This window comes from Oreochromis aureus, linkage group 23 (genome assembly GCF_013358895.1).
Source record: "Oreochromis aureus strain Israel breed Guangdong linkage group 23, ZZ_aureus, whole genome shotgun sequence".
NCBI classification, from domain to species: domain Eukaryota; kingdom Metazoa; phylum Chordata; class Actinopteri; order Cichliformes; family Cichlidae; genus Oreochromis; species Oreochromis aureus.
In genome coordinates this window covers 11,684,382-11,698,666 of record NC_052963.1, presented here as the reverse complement: position 1 = coordinate 11,698,666, position 14,285 = coordinate 11,684,382, and the positions used below count along the sequence as shown (strand labels likewise).

Sequence of the window (14,285 nt, the reverse complement as noted above, 5' to 3'; positions counted from 1 at the left end):
TTGGCAGGTTTTATTACAGTCCAAAAGTGGAAGATAAATATCCCTTTTCTGATAAGGACATCTGAAACTCCTGACCAGGCTAACCTGTCTTGTTCTGCAGATATGGCGGCGACGTTGAGAGAAAACATAAGAGCAGCCTAGTGTTAGTCTTTCCGCGGTCTGTCAGCAGCACGGCCCCCGAGGCTACGTCCTGGGCAAAGACTTCACTGCCGTCTGCTGAATACAGACAAGACGAGCAGTCAAGCGCTACTGAGGAAGGTCTGAAGGGCACTGCCATTTGTCTTGGCTTATTTAGCAATCAGGGAGAAAAGACGCGAATGGGGCTTTGTGAGCACGGTGATGAAAAAGAGGAGAAGCCGCATCTGAGCCCAGAACAGGAGGGACACATACAGGGAGCAGAACGCACTCTTCCATCTTTAACCTTAAGACGATGTGTCTTTTTTGGCACTTTGTTTAATTCGATGGGAGTTCTGTTTTAACCCCCCCACCCGTCAAAAAAACTGGCAAACGTCCAAATCAGTTTGGACTATTTGACAGTGAAATAGAAATCAGGAAGCAATGTCATTACAAAGTCGATTTCACAGCAGTCCCCGAGATTCAAATCAAATCACAACCGGCAGGTAGAGCGGGCCCGGCTTACTGTACACACACAAAAAAACTTTGTTGCTGCTGTGGCGACTATAATGCTCAAATAATTACTAAAATATCTGCATAATTGTTCTGTTTGTATGCTGTTGTACAGTTAGAGACCTTGCATGTGCCATGCACTTGTAATACATATTAAATATATAAGAAAAAAGTTAGAAATTAAATTAACCAGTAGCATAATTGGTATTTTCCCCCCCAGATTTACTCTAAATATCACAATAATAGCTTGAATTTCTCTTACCATGACAGCTATAAAGAGAAAATCGGATATTGGGACCACCGTATGCTAAATCGTGACTATTTTTTGTCAAATAATGGTACAAAATATGAGTTCCACCAAATTCACAGCAATTGGTGGAAATATATACATGCAGGTGTTTAATAGATTCCCCCGCCAATCTGACTTAACGGAGTCACTATTTTACAACTCCCTGCGGTGGTGCTTATCAAATGAATGAGTCTACAGTAAAATGAATGAAAATTAATGAACCTTTAGGGGGAAAAAGAGAAATTCACAAGGGGATTGGCAAACAGAGGAGGGAAATAAATCAGCGCCTACTTAATTGAATAACTGGACTATTAAATTTGAATAATAATACACACATACACACTCAAAGCACAATGAAGTGAATGAATCCATAATTACAGTTTTTTACCTTTTTAGGTGCATTTTTATCCTAAGTTACACTAATTTTGATATCATGTGTTATCGTATGTGTCATGATAGTATTATATGGTGAGTTAAGGAGCATTCCCACTGAGTCGCGCTCAGTGACTCGATTAATGTGCTGAACAAATCCAATGCATCAAATGTTACATTGAAAGCATCTCGAGAAACAATTTTTACAAAAAATAATTTTAAGCCCTCTTTAAAACCTGAAACTCGAAATAAAATTCAAATTTTTGGGAAATGGAGTGTTTATTTAACTTTTTGACAAATTAAACAAAAAAACAAACCAATATTAATTTGAATATTTTATTTTTAATTGGTATCATATTTGCTACATCTGGCATTTTTGGTAATCTACTGCTAAAAATGGATTGTGCATCTTATTTTGGTTCTTCATGGTGGAAAAATAAACCACACTGATGATGTCGACGTCTCAAAAACACACAAAAACTGTATGTATGAAATATGATACACTAGGTGTTAATGGGTTAAACAGGAACGGCTCCTGCTTGGCTGACCAACTTATCACCTTGTGCATTTAGATTCAATAAACACTACATTGACTTTTCCAATAGGATATTCACCGTTTTATCAAATGATGTAATTACATTTTTTTAACTTAAACAAACACGTTTCTTAAGGCAAACTGCTGCACTCATGTAAAATAACAACATCTAGGCTTTTAAATGCAAGGCCATGAAACAATACCATGAGGATCATGTATGAACCTTGAAAAAATAAATGTTTCCACAACAAAGGAAGGACGGGGCCAGCTTCCAGCATTTGTCGTGCTAGCTGTTGTTGTGCACACTTTCATTGCCGAGGTAAATTGAGGTCATATGTTTATAATTTGCCCTTTTCCTAATGCTGCCATTGGAGTAAAATAACATTTGAGAGCTGCAATCAGATTGAACAGTGCAATACTCCAGCTAATTAAGTCATATTTCAAGTTCAATAACAATCAAGCTGGACGGATAAAGGCCAGGGAGAGCGCGAGAGAGAGGGGCGAGTGTGCGGCGCGACAATCTGGAAGCTTTTACAATAGTCAGGCTATTGTTGGGGTGGAAGAGGAGTCCAAGTCTGTGCAAGAGACGAGCAGCAGGCTGGTCATGATTGTTTCTGACTACTGTGTTAAATTAGGGGGGAAAAGAAGAGCGTGGATATAGCAAGATGTGTGCGCCCAATGACAGATGCATTTTACTGACACACCTGAACTTGAACTGTGAGAAATAAAAATAAGCCATTCATAATCAGAGTGAAAATTGGCAAGTAAAGGCAGAGAGAGAAGGAGAGTATACACAAGGCAGGAAGAGAGAAGCGAGGATCCAAATGCAGAAGTACAAACAGTAAAACGAGGAGTCCTTGTGCAGCACACGTGCAGAGCTTCATATAAACACAATGTGTGGCACAGAATAGGTAACAAAACTGTCTTTCCCTGGGTAAATCCAGCTCTAGGCGAAGTGGATTTCAGCTTTACACTCAACTACAAGCTGACATGTGTTCTTGCATGTACCTCCTCCATGTGTGTCCTTCATCTTGCCCTTCCCGTCCCCGGCTCGACTCTCCCCTACCGGGCTCAACGTGTGAACATCTCCTCCATTACTGCCCTTGACACTGTGGCCGATTGGATTCTTATCTGCCATCTGTAGGCCAACGCTCAGCTCGCGCTATCTCTCGTCACAGCCTAATTGAATCTCAAGTGTTGGAAGTGTAGTGATACACTGACCACACCGTGTCACTGCCAATAGATAAGGATTGCAGCTGGGGGGATTGGACCACCGCAAATCACGATGGGGACATGTTGATAAGGGGGGTGACGAGCGCTTTGGGTCGCTACTGTGCGACTTTGCTTGGATTGAGAAATAATGGATACCCTCCATTACTGAGAAGGTTGTGTTCATATCCAATATCCAAGATCCCGTAATCCTGCTGTGCTCGCAGAGGTAATTTGTTGAAACTTAACCAAGGAAAAGTAGGACAGAGTGCTGCTTCTGTCCATTGATTCTTCTGTTTACAAGAGGGATGCACCTGATGTCTGTTTCCCTCACAGCTACAAAATGCACATCTGGTTTTAACCAGCAGACAAACCTAAAAATAAAAGACTAGTAGAAAATAATACAGATGAAAATCAGCTCAATTTAAAGAGAATAATAAGTAATGATGCTTTCAGATGATGCTATAAGCTTGAGGTTTAGGAGTAGTTATCTGGTTTGTTCTGACTATCAATTTTCTTTTAAAGGAGAAAATATTTAATTAAAACTTTGGGAGTATAGCATCAAGTCAGTTAAACCTCTGATGCATTGATCTGGTCAGTTAAATAGGGTTAGGCTAATGCTAACTGGTGATCACGACATTTTTCCCATCCTCATGTTTTCTGACTGGTTTTTTTTTCAGTAGTTTTGCATTTTGCTAGGGTCAGTGTCACTCCTGGTACCATGAGGTGATGCATATCATCCTACAGAGGTTGCACAGATAGTCCAACTCCCCCAGCATGGCACATCAATATGTGCCACTGTCAGAAGGTTTGCTTTGTCTCCCAGCACAGTCTCAAGAGTGTGGAAGAAAAACCAGGAGACAGGCACTTGCAGTCTGTAAGCGCTGGACATGGCCGTAGAAGGCCCATCAGCAGGACTAGTATCAGCTTCTTTGTGCAAGGAGGAACAGGATGAGCAATGCCAGAGCTACAAAATGACAAAATGACCTCCAGCAGGACGCTGGTGTGAATGTCTCTGACCAAACAATCATAAACAGACTTCATGAGAGTGGCCTGAGAGCCTGACGTCCTCCAGTGGTCCCTTTGCTCGCTGTCCAGCACCGTGGGGCCTGACTCGAATTAGCCATAGAATACCAGAATAAGCAGGTCACTGACTGACACCCTGTTCTTTTCACAGATGAGAGCTGGTTCACCCTGAACACATGTGCCAGACGTGAAAGCTCCCCGTAGGAATAACCTGTTTGGTGGTGTGTCAGTGATGGTCTGGGGAGTCACAGACCCGTATAGACGCCAACTGAACATCTCTGGGACATGTTTCGGTCCATCCAACACCATTAGGATCTACGTCAGACCGCCCAGGAGCTCCGAGATCCCCCAGTACACTATCTGCCGTGTCATTAGGACCATGCCCCTTGTCAGGCACGCATACAAGCACGTGGAGGCCATACAAACTACTGAGCACCATTTTGAGTTGCTGCAAAGAAATTGCAATGAAACTTAGCCTGCTGCATCATCTTTTCACTTTGAGTTTTGCCGTGTCTTTGAATTCAGCCCTCTGTAGGTTGATAGTTTTCATTGCCATCAAACAATGCGGCATCCTTTCATTCCTGACACATTACCCAATCCATCAGTGCAGATACCCAGCATGACTTTCTTTCCATTGAGATCTGATATGTTTTCAAAGTGTTCCTTTAATTTTTTGAACAGCGTATATACAAAAGGCAGCACATTCCCCAAATTTAATGCAATGGGTTAATAAAATAAAAATTAAAAAATTAAAAATTAATATGTCTCTGTTTAATTACTTAGAAATGTAATTAAAATTGGAAAACCAGAATAAAAGCATATTACACTGGCTCGGTTTGTGCTTCTAGGATCCATTAATGTTCCCATCAGTCGTTTATAGGACACTTATTACCACCGTGCCAATTAACATGCTTCACTCCTGCCAGGACACGCATGAAGAGATAACGCTAATGTCAGCACCTTATTTGACTCTGGAACTGTAATTGTGGAAATAGATAATGTTTCGTTTAAAAGTGTCAGCTATTGCCTCAAGTGGAAAGAAGCTAATTTGTGAGTGCTATTCAATCCGTCTGCAGTCAGCTATCACAGCTAAGTTATCCGAAAAGCTAATTAGCCACACAGTCAGCCAGCGACCAGCAACAGGGCTCATGTACATATTCAACTAATGTTTACATCTTCATTAGGTTCTATTTGTCAGAAAGTCCATGTCAAGTCATTTTTGTTGATGACGGGAGCTTTCAACTGGGGAAGCCAACAAGTTACAAACTAGTTAAACATCAATTCAGGATGTTAAGTATTAGGACCTGAAGATCTCCTTACCTTAAGATGCCAAATCCTTTCTTTTTGGTCTTCTTCTCTGTGTCCTCCACAGAATCCAGTGACTTCTTCCTCCCTTTGGTCTTCTTCTCCTTCTTCCTCCTTTCGTCCTTCTTCTTCTTCTTCTTTCCGTCGTCTGCATCCAGATCCTGGCGAGACGAGCTGCTGGCGGGGGTTTCGTGACCGGAGCTGTGCTCTGACATGTCGTCGTCTGATGAGGGAAAACAATTCACACGGATAGTGGTTGGAGGTTGGAGGGCAGAGGGCAGAGTAGATGCACAGACAACACTGGAATATGTACTCATAGATATAGCTGCGAGCATTACAGGCAGGCTTTGTTCTTATGCAAGCCCCTCAGGTGTAGCAAGACACCAGGAACACAGATTTGAGGGTTGTTTTTTTTAGTTTTATCTTTTGCAGCATTGACTGTGTGCCTAAAAAAACCCTTAAATCTTAACTTTTGTCCACACTCCAGGATTTAATTTCCTCATATGTTAATCGCACACATCCTTCATCCCACACGTATGTGTGGTCACAATTTAGAGCATTAAAAATATGCTGCTGTAAGACATAAAGTTGTTCTTTCCAAATTGCTGAGTGGATAAAATCATGTAGCATTTCATTAAGGTACTTAGGCTAAGCACTGTACCTTGGCAGGCCTCTGGCTCTTTTTTGAGTGCCAGTGTGTTATAAAGCTTAAAGGATGTGCACTGGCAGCGTAGCCTCTCATTTAAATGGGTACAGTGTCTAGGAAGGAATCCCAGTCGTGCATTAAAAGGGAACATTCCTTACAGTGGGCAGTTTTGTTGTGTCTGCTCCTTGTTTTTGGAAAAATTTTTTGGTAGTAGCAGTTCAACATGTCTGCTTTTCTCCTGGGGTCTTACCGTCTTCAGACGGTCCGTCATACGATTTGTCAATGGCGATGCGGAAACTCTGGTTGCATCCCCGCCCCCGGACCATGTGTGGCCGTGGGCGATGAAAGGGCACGTGGTCTTGGATGTGACTCTGCTTCGCCTCAGACATGGCCGTCTGCAGGCTCTCCAGGGAGCTGGACTTCATGAGGCCCAGGGTGGGGCCGAGTGCTCCTCCATCTGAAGGCTCTGTGAGACAGAAAGACACTCCGCCATGACTAATTCATCCCAAAGCTAACTTCACCATTTTCCACTATTCCAGCACATAAAACAGAGGAGGAAATCCAATGAAGAGTATAAAAGAAGCCTGGCTGATGGATGGAGGATGGAGTTTTGCTTAAATTTAGAGACGCAGCCACTGCTAAATTGACACAAAGACTGTATTGAGATCATAAGCTTTTAAGATAAGCTAACCCACCGCTTGCAAAACATTAAACTTGAACCCATCTCCTCAAATAATATTTCCTTATTTAAAGAGCATCTGCATTAAACTTTTTAAACTCTCAGAGCTGGCTACAATTTAATTTGACTTCAGTTTGTGTAAGAATTGGTGCGGGGGCTGGGACTGCAAATTCCGGGATTTAGACTGTAATTTATCCATTAGTGTTGTTGCTTCTACAGGCAGCGTTATAATTTAGGTAATACAGTAATGGGTCTTTTGTAAATGGTTGACACTTAATTAGCTCATTATCATGAAACATAAGACTAAAATCAAGCTAAGTTTGCTATTATTATACTAAAATCAAAGATTATTGAACTAACAACCACAGTAACCTTGTGGTTCCTCCATATACAGTACAGTAACTACTTACTACTTAACACTACAACACGGGCCTTTTTGCGGTATGCTTTAGGCTTTTTATGTATACGAGAGACTAAATGTAAATCCTGGAGAACATTCAAATCAACTAACACACAATAAAACTTCATTGTATGGCATGAAAGTTGTGAAATATGTAACAAAACTCAGAATTTATAGACTTAAACTAACAACACATAGAAAGAAATAATATTTTTCATGAAAAGTCATCGAGTCTGAATCCATGGAATGAAATTTGAATACTCTAAATAAAATTCATCATTTATGAAATGAAAATCTGATTGTGTCACAGACTGGCTACCTGTCTAGGGTGTACCCCTATGTCAGCTGGGATAGGCTCTAACCCTCCACAAGTATGAACTGAATAAGCATTTAAGACAAATGGATGGATCGAAGGAATGCTAGGAATGGTAATTTGCGGAATTAAATTTTAATAGCTGGAATAAAAGTCTTAATTTGTAGCATAAAAATGAGAATGAAAGTCGGAATATATAATAGATTGACTGTGCAGGGTGTACCCTGCCTCCTACTCAATGTCAGCTGGGACAGACTCCAGCCCAGCGCGACTAAATAAGAAAATTAGTTGGGAAAACAGATTGATTGAAGAAATGACACGGCAGCAATGGCGACTGATAGAATAAAAGCCAGAATACATCAAATGAAAGATGGAAAATGTGGACTAAAATTTTAACTCATGGCATTAAAGTCATTATTTATGGAAGGAAAAAATCCTGCTCTTACAAACAGTTTAAAGTCCAAATTGCATCACCTTAAAGATCATCCTCCTAAAACTTTCTCACATTATTATGCATAACCGTACATACACATGCATAAACTTGTCTAGAAACTATGCCTAGCTCAAGGCCTGAAAATGCAAAAGTCTCACATATACACGTGGATCAATCAGTATCAGCTCTCACACATTTTTCTGTTGACGTATAAGAGCTTTTTGGAATGAAGCTGAGAACGGTTAAAGGGAGAAATATGAAGCCTTGTATATGAAATGTAGAGTGAAAGGTAAAGGAAGAGGAGAGGAGAGCGTGAAAAACAGGCTTGACAGAAATGGGGAGAAAGTCGGAGTCCCGTATGAGCGACATAAAAGAAGGGGAAAAGAAACGATGAATGAGGTGAAACGGTACAGGCGCAGGTGAGGAGCGGTACTATGGGAACTGACAGGCTCATGCATAAGCAAGAGACAGGGGGGAATAAATGAACTGCCATCATACTGTACTCGGGGTATGGCCTCCAACTCGAGAGGAAGAAAGGGCTAGATGGAGGAGCAGGAGTGCAATGAAGGCCACAGCTGATTCAGCAAGGGGATCGGAGAGCAGGCGGGGGAGGAGGAGGAGGAGGAGGAGGTAGCGGGAAAATGCTGAAGATTTGAGGAAACAGAGAGCTGTAAGGAAAAGAAGAAAAGAGTAAATGTCACTGAGAATAAAGTGCTAAGTCAAAGACGCTTGTGACATTCAGGCTCTGGCAGGAAACTGCGGGACAGCTGACCGAGAAGAAGGCTGAAAAGACGCCTGCTTCCAACCCCTAAAAGCAACTAACCCACCCAGGTGATGTATCACAATAGTACAGCGACTCTTCAAAGAAGTTACAGGCAGGTTGCAAGCAGCGTTTTCACTTTCTGAAACTCTTCTGTAGGGATGACTTTCTCGCATCATGGCACTCACTACTTAAGACATATTTTTTGTCATTTCAGAGGCTTCAAAGCTTCCAAGCAGAGCAGGAGGGGGTGGGAGGGTGGGGGGTGTTGGGAGTGAAACTGAAGCGGCAATGGAGTCGAAGGAGGAGGAAAAAAGTAAGCAGAGCGTTGCTGCCTTTTAAGTCCTAAATTGACTTTCTGAGAGGAAGTGGGATTTATGGGGAATAAGGGGTTATAAATAGAGAGGTGGGGGGTTGGGGGGGCGCTCAGGAATAAAACGCTCAATTTGAGAGGCAGGATTTGTGTCACAAATGTAATTACGGCTGTCCAGCTTGCAGCCTGATAGAATTAAGCTCCTTGCCAGTGCACTGCCGCACTATGCAGGGAAACTGTGTGTGTCTGAGCGCGTGGGCGGGTGTGTATTTACCACTAAATGAGAGAATTTTGTTCCAACCCTTAAAAAAAAAAAAGAAAAGAAGAAGAAAGTCATGATACTGACTACGTGAGATAGCGGCGTGCGCGTCCTTGACCGCCACAGATGAAATGAGCACAATTTCTTTTTTTGTGTGCATGCGTGGGGCTGCGAGTTGCACTCATTCCATGCATGTCAGGCTGTTGAGGCTGGAGGTAAATGAATAATGAGGGTTTAATAGGATGGATGAGCGGGGGAGAGGTGGCTATCATCGCCAGCTCGATCCAATGGAGGGTGAAATCAGCGTTTATCACATATCGCTGCCCGCTGTGCCAGCAGATGCTCTCACGGATCCGTTCGCATCATGTCAGCCTGATTGCCACTGATTCAAGCTGGTGCACACATTTGACAAACAGCCTAACAGCCAAAAAAACAGGAGAAAAGGGCCAGGATGACAGTCAATGCCCTTCACAGCTGCAGCACCCCTCCGCCCAAGATCAAGAGGTAATGTCACGTCTTCGCTTGGCATCACTTTTCGCTCACTTTGTTAGCGAGCAGCAAACTTCTGGTTTTTCTTCACGATGAACTTTCTCAGCAGAGATGATGTTTAATGAAGGCGAAGCAAAAGCCTGGGTGCAATCATCAGTGCAGAGGATGAGTAATCATCATTAGATTATTGTTCAGAAACAAACTCAAGTTAAAAAGAAAAAAGTAAAAAAGAAAAAAGGGGAGGGGCAATTTACAACTTGCACTTCAATAGAAAACATCCAATTACAGAACCAAATCTTTAAAAAAAGGACTTTAAACAGTTTTGGAACAACAAAGTGGTCTGAATCTCTGTCCGCCATCTCTAAAAGCAACCCGACGGCCTTCGTAATTTGCCTCAACAAAGTTTGCATCGTTCCTCCCAATGCCTGTGTGCAAAGCAGTTAATTTTCCCAGAAACGTGTGTGCGCTGCTTTTCTTATTCAAGTCATTTAACTTTGATCAGCGGGAACTGAGAACTCGCTGCCTACAACAATCCACTTCCCTTTTATTTCAGCCCGTATCCTTTACTTAGTTGACTGGATTTTTTTTTTTTTAAAAGCCCAAAAAACAAAACAACGGTGTGCTTTTGCTTTCAACAATCAAACACGAGCTGTTGCTGTTGTTGCTGGAGGACATTTGAATCAATTTGAACCTCTCACATGATTCCCATCACTCCGCGGCACTGGCGATCTGCGAGTCCTTGAGGTTCAGAGGATGTGTCAGCAAGTTTTCTTGGTTTTTTTAAAGGTTTGTTTTAATGATTTCACGTTGGATTTCTGACATTTGATGTGTCACGTTTCCTGCCTACCGCAGTTAAATGAGCCGCAAAACTAACAGTTGAAAAACTTTATCTAATTTCTGAAAAACAAAGCTGATATCATTAAAGCTGATGACCATAACATAAACCTAATCTACAGTGTGATTAAATTATCCAGGATGTTTTTCAGGGGAAGAATGTCAATTACACTGTTATAAAAGAAGCCTTTAAACAGTCATTTACGGCGGCGACAATGTTTGCTGTAAACATTACTTATTCATCTCGGGATTAACGAGTGACTCCTTTGAAATGCGGTACGAGAACATCCTTAAAGAAGACAAAACTAAACAAAAAAGGGAGCTGAAACAAAGAACCTGCCAATTACCTCTGCATAATGGTGCTTGCATTCCCCCCTAAACGCATAAACACTCCAAAGTGTCCACAAACAATATCCACTCATAAAGCCCACGCCTGCATGCAAGCTGTAGGTGCTTACACATCAACACACGCATGCAAATATCCACCTGCGCGCATTTCTAACCCGCACGCATCCAAATGCGATGTGTATATTGTGACTCTGCAGAGGCTGACTGCTGTTGTGTCTGTATTGAACAGACAGCAGTGAAGACTTTGCCTGGAACGTAGCCTCGGGGTCCCGCTGTGCTGACAGGCCCTGAAAGGACTAACACTGCTCCATGACGCTGCTTTGTACTTTTAAAAAAAAGGTATTTTAAAAGTGAGCGTGACACACCTGCAACCATCATTACATATTGATACAGTTTGCTGAGAAATTTGATGTCATGGAGGTCAAATCATTTAAAGTTAGGCTTTTTTGGAGTTTTTTTTGTTTTGTGTGAATAAATCCAAAATGTTAATTGCAGCCTAACACAGGTAAATGTGTGCTTTTTCACACAGTTGGGTAAAATCTATCAGTTTGGAATAAAGGTGGTCGGCACAAAACTCTTAATTATTCGCTCAATGAATACAAGAATAAATGAACTCGAAAATTTCTAAATTACAGGCTGTGCAGTGAATATTCCACACACGATGCTAAAGCCTGTCGCCCTGTCTTACCTACAGCACTGTGCCAAACCCCTCATTTCTTTATCTTTTGTTAGGAAAATGGGAAATAAGTGCAGTGATTAAATGAATCGTGTGCAAACACACATGGAAATGCCGTATATGATGCAAAAACAGAGTTTGTACACTTCTAACAAGCTTTAAAGTCAATATTTGGTGTGACCACCTTTATTCTTCATCACAGTCTGAACTCTGTGAGGCAGCTTTCTTCTCATTTCTTAAAGTAAAGACATTCAAAGCTTTTCTTTAGATGTTTCTGCCTTTTGTTCTGTTCTCTGTCAAGATGATCCCACAATGCTTCAATAATTTCGATGTTCGGTGTTTAGGATCACTGTCATGATGAAAATGAAGATGTTACCAATCTGATGGCTTCCAGATGGTACTACAACATGGATCAAAATCTGATGGCACTTTTTTTCATTGAGAGTTCCAACAGTTTTGACAAGATCTCCAGCACCACTGGCTGAAACCAGGACACAGCCTCCACTGTGTTTTACAGGCTGTAGACACTCACTGTTGTACCTCTCTCCTGACCTCCTTTGTACATGCTGACAACAATTTGAACCAAAAATATCAAATTTAGACTTTCAGATCCTGTTTATCTGCTATAGATCATTTTTAAGGCATGCCACTTGTTCTGTCCTCCTTTTGTCTAGTTTCCTCAAATTTTTTAATGACATATTGCACACCATTCAAGATGTGTCAGTTCTTTAGTTAATAGCCATCCAGGAATCGCCTTGTTGGTTCAAAAATACTCTTTTTTTTTGCCGTTCTAACAGTGTTACCTTTTGTAGACTAAGGAAATGGGACCAAATTTTGTTGTTTTGCAACAGGCTGCTAGTAACAAAATGTCTCAACATACAATTTAAAATGTGTTGTTTGCCCTGTTGTCTGTTATGTGTAGACACAACACTGGTTAGGCCAGTGTTTAGTGGCTTAAAAAGCAAACAAAAAAATCTTCTAAAAATCAGGTACAAGGACTGGAATGAAAAAGCAGCCAATTCGCTAGAAATGAGTATAAAGAAATGAAGGGCATCTTTTTCACTGTACTGTATTATAAAATCCACTCTATCTTAGGACTAACACCAAATCATTATAGTGGATGTTGACTGCTGGCTTCATCAGAGTGATAAAGTAACAACTGTCTGTAATTGAGACAGAAAGTTACTTTCATTTTAATGTTTAATGTGCTTTTCTGCTTTATTCAGGCAGAACGAGCCACAGCTCCAGGATGACATTATGCATTATTTGTGCAATTTGACTTAAGTATTTGCTACATATCAGCAGCTATATTGTGACAAATATGTATATTAGAGAAACCATATCCTATATGTTGTTGTGAGAATGCATGTATGGAGATTTGTACAAAAGCTCACTGAACTGGATAATCTGAAATCTGCTGTTCAACTTTATGACAACTCACCTACAATTATATGCTGATCACATGTGTTGCATTGTCTACAATAATCTGGGATAATTTGTGTTAATTAACGAAGTTACTGTGTTGTGGCAACTTCCTGGCTTTTGAAAGGCTCACGGCTGGATTCTTGTGATGTCTGAGGCTGCAGGTATGTAATAAACTCAGAAAGACAAATAAAAACGACTTTACAGGCATTACTACTTCCCAAAAATTTCTATTTTAGTAACATTTTTGTGAGACAATGTTAATGAGTAAAACTCAGCATATAGGAAAAGTGTCTCCTTTAGCAAAAAGCACACAGTCTCTTGTATGCTCTGTGCGTATGGGAGAGGTGTTAAAGTTAAAATGGGGAAGACATAGCTGATAAGCTATTCAGGCACGTCCGCACGTATTTTTGAAACGTGGCTTTTTCTATGCATTTGGGCCATTCGTCCACTGGTAAACGGCGTTCTGGATCACTGAAAACGGAGATTTTTAAAAACTCCAGCCAGGGTGAAGATTTTCAAAAACTCAGTTTTTGCATTTACACGTGGATGAAGAAAACTGAGATTTAGTCAAGCAACGTCAAAGGTGTGTGCCTTTTTAGACATCATGCTGTGCGCCACCTTAATTCAATTCAATTCAGTTTTATTTATACAGTGCCAAATCACAACAACAGTCACCTCAAGGCGCTTTATATTGTAAGGTAGACCCTACAATAATGCATACAGAGAAAAACAAGCATTTTGGCAACAGTGGGAAGGAAGAACTCCCCTTTAACAGGAAGAAACCTCCAACAGAACCAGGCTCAGGGAGGGGCGGGGCCATCTGCCATCTGCCACAACTGTTTGGGGTGAGAGAAGGAAGACAGAAGACCTTACTGTTTACATGAGATGAATTTCTACAATGGTGGATACAGACAAAATACTGTTGCTGTTAATCTTACTATCTGCAGTTTTTACACGCAGTTACTGTCCCTCCATTTACAAAGGAGGGAGGGAGGGAGTGAACTTTGGACGTGGCTTCTACATTATACACAAGCTCTCACAACCCAAATCCCGACGCCAACGTCATCGTCGGTTTTGAATAAATTAAAAAAAAAATTTAATTTAATTTAAGTATGCTGTATGCATTTTGTCCATTCCTGAGTTGTGAGTCTACACCAGCCATATTTCACAGCACTGTGACTTACAATTATGAATCACTCAGACTAATGTAAAATTTTCAGTTTCTTTCTTTATTGAATAAACTCTGGCCAAGAGAGCCAGTGAGACAAAATCCAAAATACTGTCTTTAGTTATTAACATTTGAAATGATGAAGCCACATGAAAGTGGCACTTGAAAAGTAACACAAA

The 14,285-nt window shown here is 41.1% G+C and overlaps 1 protein-coding gene across 1 annotated transcript in view; it reads right to left on the bottom strand.

Moving 5' to 3' along the window:
- pard3ba (par-3 family cell polarity regulator beta a) overlaps positions 1 to 14,285 on the bottom strand; it is a 196,539-nt gene that overhangs the window by 69,955 nt on the left and 112,299 nt on the right. The window contains exons 18-19 of the mRNA XM_031738444.2: positions 6,260 to 6,475; positions 5,379 to 5,586 (exon numbers count right to left, since the gene is read on the bottom strand). Coding sequence (XP_031594304.1) covers positions 5,379 to 5,586; positions 6,260 to 6,475 — 424 coding nt within the window. The remainder of the gene's footprint in view (positions 1 to 5,378; positions 5,587 to 6,259; positions 6,476 to 14,285) is intronic.